The 6,049-nt window shown below is 40.4% G+C and overlaps 1 protein-coding gene across 1 annotated transcript; it reads right to left on the bottom strand.

Moving 5' to 3' along the window:
- Positions 1 to 2,665: 2,665 nt before the first annotated feature.
- On the bottom strand, positions 2,666 to 4,953 carry FOXC1 (forkhead box C1). The gene has a single exon (XM_053466589.1). The coding sequence runs from the start codon at positions 4,672 to 4,674 to the stop codon at positions 3,181 to 3,183; it is 1,494 nt and encodes a 497-aa protein (XP_053322564.1). The 5' UTR covers positions 4,675 to 4,953; the 3' UTR covers positions 2,666 to 3,180.
- Positions 4,954 to 6,049: the final 1,096 nt, after the last annotated feature.

Below are 6,049 nucleotides of genomic sequence, written 5' to 3'. Positions count from 1 at the left end.
ACTACGCCAATACCTACATATAGAACCACTTATAGTGTACCAATACCCATATTCAGAATTACCTATACTATACCGCCCCAATAACTGTATACAGAACCGCATATACTACACTACGCCAATACCTACATATAGAACCACCTATAAATATACTGCACCAATACCTATATACAGAACCACTTATACTATACTACCACAATACCTACACCTAGAACCACCTATAATACAGTGTCTCAATAGCTATATACAGGGCCACCTATAATATACTGCACAATAACTATATACAGAGCCATATATATATATATATATATATATATATATATATATATATATATATATATATGTATATACATATACTGCTTGAAACGTACAGCGAAAAATACATTTAAAATATATAGGTTTGTATATAAACCGCATATATATATATATATATATATATATATATATATATATATATATATATATATATATATATATATATATATATATATACACACATAAAGATATACCTCTATTATTTCAATTATGTACAGTATCTAGACTGTAGTTTTAATTTAATTAATTTATTTTTAAATTTATTGCACTTAATATAGAATGAAAAACAGGTTTCTGGAAAAGTTCGGGTAATTTCGAGATAGGTCTGTCAAGATGGGTTCATGTCCAAGTGGTCAGGTGAATCGTGTAAAAGATGCCAAACTAGTATATATTTGATACCTAGATAACGCAGGCTTTCACGTAATAAAGAAAATCTAGATCCTGAGTCAGTCCATATATACTTGTTTTATTTTGACATATTATATTTATGATAATATGTTTTATAATACTGTAATCAGAATTCAAGGTGGTCGATGTGGACCAAGCAGATTCCAAACCAGTTCTGCCGCAAAACCAAGGAGATTTTCTAGATCGAATTATTAGATTTGAAGCTCCGTATTACCCCAGCCTGCAGAGATAAATCAGGCGAGAAAAGTGTTGAACGTTTCAGACAAACCTGTTGGGCTTCTTGTCACCTTTTAAATCCAAATACTTAGAGGGATAATACAACTCTAGGTAAAAGCACTTACTCCAGAAACCAGTACTGCCCCCATTTGCCAGAAGATCATTAAAAACACTTAACAATTCTTTACCTCCTCTCTTCCAAATAATACTCCAAAAGAAAAATGATTTGCTGATGCAGAATCATATTTGAGAATTATTACAAGAAATGCAGCAAAGACCTGTACTGTTCTAACTAATATATATTTGATGAGACTAATTTTGCTAGCTACAAAAAAAATAAAAAAAATCCTAAATCATAAAAATTAAAAGTTCCAAAAAAGGGACACATGCAGTACTGAAGCATGTATTCTGAAAAAGCAATCCTCTCATAGCACACACACAGACACAAAACATGTAACTTGCAATGTATTTAGGTAACCTTTCACCTTGATTTACCAGACCAGCAGGAAATTTCGAGTCTGAATTATCCAGAACCTATAAGGTTACTATTGTGCAATTTACACTACAACATAACTCAACGTCGAAATATAGAATATATACATTCTTGTATCGCTTTTGACTTGACAAAGGGAAGCTTATACTCTCAAAGCTCGTGTTTAAACTAGAATGTTAGTCCAATAAATTGTATTATTTTATATTGCAACATTTCTTTCTATATATCCAATGAAATGTTATTATTTTATGTTGCAACATTTCATTTTATACATATATATATCTATCTATATCTATCTATCTATATATCTATATCTAGACATATATATATATATATATATATATATATATATATATATATATGCATGATGTCTATTTGGATACGGAAGCGTTCATTTCATTTTTTCGATCTTTTTTGGCTTAATTATATATTAAAATAGGAATCTGTCAGTTTATAACAAGCACAGCGAAAGGGGAAAAAGTCAACTTTTTTAAACAAAGGAGAAAAAAACACTTCTATTTTTTTGCAATAAACCTTTAAGTTTCAGCTTTGTCAACAAACAATAACAATTACTGTTAAGAGCCCTTCTTCTAGATAAGAGGATCCGATTGTTCAGTGCATTATCAGTCCCAGGCCTTAAATAATCTCTAATCAGCTAATCATCTTTAAAATACCGATTGACAGGGCGGATCACTGGAAGCTAATGAATTTACTGCATTTCCTGATTTATCAGTAAAAGAAGGAGGGGGATTTAGACAGCCACGGGATTTTATCTTTAAAATTATGGAAAATGGTGGTTTAAAAAAAAAAAACTGGCAAGAAGTATGCTTAAGATGTTACTTTGTTGTAAGTACTGTACAAATGTATCAACACTTACTAAAAGATCACACATAGTCTACAATTAAACCAGATAAAAATCTAATCTAGAATCTTTTCTACTTAATTCTTAGCCACTAAGGCATAAATCTTCAGTATTTTTCTAGTGTGGTTGTAAATCTTGAGCTAGAATTTCGAAATTCTATGATTTGCATTATGTTTATTTCAGTATTAATATTAATAACTATATTAATAATTAACTTCGGTAAAAAAATATTTCTCCATTCATTAAATTGTAAATTATTTTAAGTATTGACCACATGAATGTTATATTGTTCAATCTGGAATAAAAAAAAAAGAAGAAAACGCCATGCACTACTAGTCACATCAATACTTAAGAATTATCGGACGAAGTTATCATTCAAATAGAATGGTAATTTATTAAGAAACAAACAATACTATGTCGTCATAATATTTTCAACAGAAAACAAAACAAAACAAAAAATAATTGATAAAAATTAGTTGTGTACAAATCCCTCTGTAGTAATGTTCAAAGAACTTAACTTCAGCTGCAGGACAGCACTGCCTAGCGCCTGGTCCACAAAATCCAAGTAAAATAAATTACTATATTGCAATTTACATCTGAGAACGAGTTCATAAAAGCTTGCCTTATATATGCTCTTAAACATATGGAAAATAATACCTTAAAGAAACAGTACTTCTCAAAAGCAACAGGAACTTACGTGTTATTTTCTGGTTTAACACTGTCCTTTTTACAAACCATACATTTTTGGTGCCTCTGTACAAAACTAATATAGGGGTGATCTGGCTTTCTGAAGGCTGAGAATATAGATATATATTTTTTTCTTTCATTGCGATCCCCCTTTTTTGGAAAATAAAAGTTTTTTTTATAAATTGTTTTGATTGATCTTTGGTCAGAACTTGCTGCAGTCATAGACAAATGCACCAGAGGTGCGGTACAAAGACTGACTGGATGGGAAGGACATCTGACAGCTGCTATTACCATTCACAGGGGAATTATTCAAGCCAATTCTCTGGGACTCAAACATCTCTCGCACCGAGTGGAAGTTCTGTTGCTGTCCTGGGTAGGTAGCCCCAGCCAAGTGGCCCAAATCCCCCGCTTGGTTCAAGTACCAAGAAGGTAGCCTTCCTTGGTGAGGATGTTCCTGGCCAGAGCTCAGGCTGCCATGGCTCAGGGCAGAGGTGGTAGTTGTAGTGATAGAGTAATCAGGCAAGGTCTCTTCCACCGTTGTGGCTGTGGGTGTATTGGCTGGGGTCAAGTGACCCGACCTGTCCCCAGAGTACAAACTCATGGCTTGCATATTACAATGGTAAGTACCTGCCCCACTGGTGCCCTGGCTGCAAGGCGAGCTGTAGATTGAGCCCTGGCCTGGAGAGTAGTTTAGGGACAGAGATGGGGTGATTCCAGTCCTGGAAGAGGCAATCAGGCTGGTTGCTAGCTCCCCCGATGCCTGCGGGGAGCCCCGGAGGGAGGTCATGATGTTATCCACACTGAAACCCTGGCTGTGGTGCTGGTGTGGGTGGTGGGACTCTGCATTCTCCAAGCTCATGGACCTGTTGGACGGGATGCTGTGTGGGCTGCCGGTGGACATGCTGCTGTTGCTGTCGGGGCTTTCTATCTTGGGCACAGCGTTTAAGGCAGGGGACATAGCTTGGGGAGGGGAAGAGGTACCATTCTCTGTCTTAATATCCTGGATCCTGACGGGTTGGGAGCTGCTCTCCTGCTCTCCCTGAGACTGGGTTGACTGCTGCTGGCGCTGATGTTGCTGAGACTGGGCAGAGGGCGGCTGGGCAGCGTGGTGCTCCTTCAGCAGCCTGTCCTTCTCGTCTTTGACTCCATCCTTGACCACGTCTTTCTTCTTGAACCTGCGCCTTCTCCTCAAGAAGCTACCATTTTCAAACATATTGTAGGAGTCTGGGTCCAAAGTCCAGTAGCTTCCCTTTCCGGGCTTCTTGTCATCCCTTGGCACCTTGACAAAGCACTCATTAAGGGACAAGTTGTGCCTAATGCTGTTCTGCCAGCCTTGCTTGTTATCCCTGTAGAAGGGGAACCTCTCCATGATAAACTGGTATATACCGTTCAGAGTGATCTTCTTGTCTGGGGCATTCTGGATAGCCATGGTGATCAGGGCAATGTAGCTATAGGGTGGCTTGACCATGTCCTTGGGCTGAGGCTGAGGAGTGTAAGGCCCATAGGCTCTGGCCATGCCAGCCTGGTACTGTTCGTGAGCTGGATGGGAGTACATGCTCATTGGGGCAGGCATGCCGGTATAACCACCTCCAGCTGCGGCTGCAGCGGCAGCTGCCCTGTAATAGCTCTGTTCCCCTCCAAGGTAAGGCACAACACCCAAGGAGTTTGGGCTGGATACTGAGTAACGCGCCTGCATGGCTCTTCAACCTCCTTCAGGAGGCCAAGCAATCCCAGCCTCCTACCTGGGCACACAGCAAAGGACAGGAGAGACCGGGGAGAGTCAGGGCCCGAGCAGAGTCATGCAGTATCCTCAAGAAATGTCCTGGGATTAAAATCCAAAGGGCAGTAGAGAGACAGCTGCTGCAGAGCCCTCTCTGCTCCTGTGCTCTTCCCAGGCCCGGAGCGGAGCAGGAGAGTCAGTTCATTGAGAGGGGGGGCAGCGGCAAAAGAGCGCACCTGGAAAGGGTCTCACAAGCTCAAAGCCTCTGGATCCGTGAGATTCTAATGCAACAAATCAAGCCAGCTCCTGAAAAAGGTTACAGTCCTGCTACTGCCTGTGGATCTCCGGTGTCTCCTCTTCTGGATCGTCAGGAGGAAGCGATTGTAACTTGTACACTGATGAGGGTCACAGCCCAATGCGATTGTCCCAAACGAATGATAACAATATGAGACTTCTCCCGATGTCCCCTTGCAGCGTCTTGGTACAGGCTGATTTCTGCTCCGGGTGGGGGGAGTCGGGGTGCTGTTGTCAGCCGCTGGCAGCTTAGGGAAGCACTGGGGAAAGTTTTGAGCATCCGTCAACTAGCAGGGACTTTTTTACAGAGCTGTGCTGGCTGTCAGGCCCCGCCCATCCCCTCCGCAACCAACCAATTACGGATGCCGTGAAAAAAAAAGTACACTTACACCGGGGGCCAGGCTGCTCCAACAGCAGCAACTAGAGCAGGATTCCAGGCGCTGACCACACACTCTGCGCTCCCCGCTCATGGTTCCGCCCAGGAACCCAGAGTCTTCACACTGTGGGCCCACATACCGTCACTCCTCAGTTTGGGAGATCATTACCAGGGCACAGCGAGGGGGGGCACAGCCCGCGCTAGGCATATTGGGGAACATTGAGGAGGAACAGGCAACATTTATTGAGGCAATTATAGCAAAGCGTGTGCGTATATAATATATTATAATATCATACATACATATGTGGAGTCCCCTCTGTATTAACTTGCATTACACAACATTGACACTTGTCTTCTTTCACACTAAATCTTTCCAAGCATGTCTGAACCAGGGTGGACAGAAATGACTGAGAAGGTATTTTCACTTCACTAATGCCTAAAAGCAAGTCAGTCACAATAATACCCGCCAACAGCTGGCCGACCGAACCTATCGGATGGGACGGCTTTCCCTCCTGACAGCACACAATGCGCTATTATACGAATGCGTATATCTATCTATCTATCTATCTATCTATCTATCTATCTATCTATCTATCTATCTATCTATCTATCTATCTATCTATCTATCTATCTATCTCAAATATAGATATAGTATATAAATATAAATACATACCTACATCA

The sequence above is a fragment of the Spea bombifrons genome, chromosome 5 (genome assembly GCF_027358695.1).
Source record: "Spea bombifrons isolate aSpeBom1 chromosome 5, aSpeBom1.2.pri, whole genome shotgun sequence".
Taxonomy (NCBI): Eukaryota; Metazoa; Chordata; class Amphibia; order Anura; family Pelobatidae; genus Spea; species Spea bombifrons.
Note: the sequence above shows the minus strand (reverse complement) of the source record. Positions and strands in the feature narration are given on the sequence as shown.

What these genes read in the sequence shown, in the direction of transcription:
- FOXC1 (XM_053466589.1), bottom strand. Translation starts at nt 4,674, where the DNA reads ATGCAGGCGCGTTACTCAGTATCCAGCCCAAACTCCTTGGGTGTTGTG.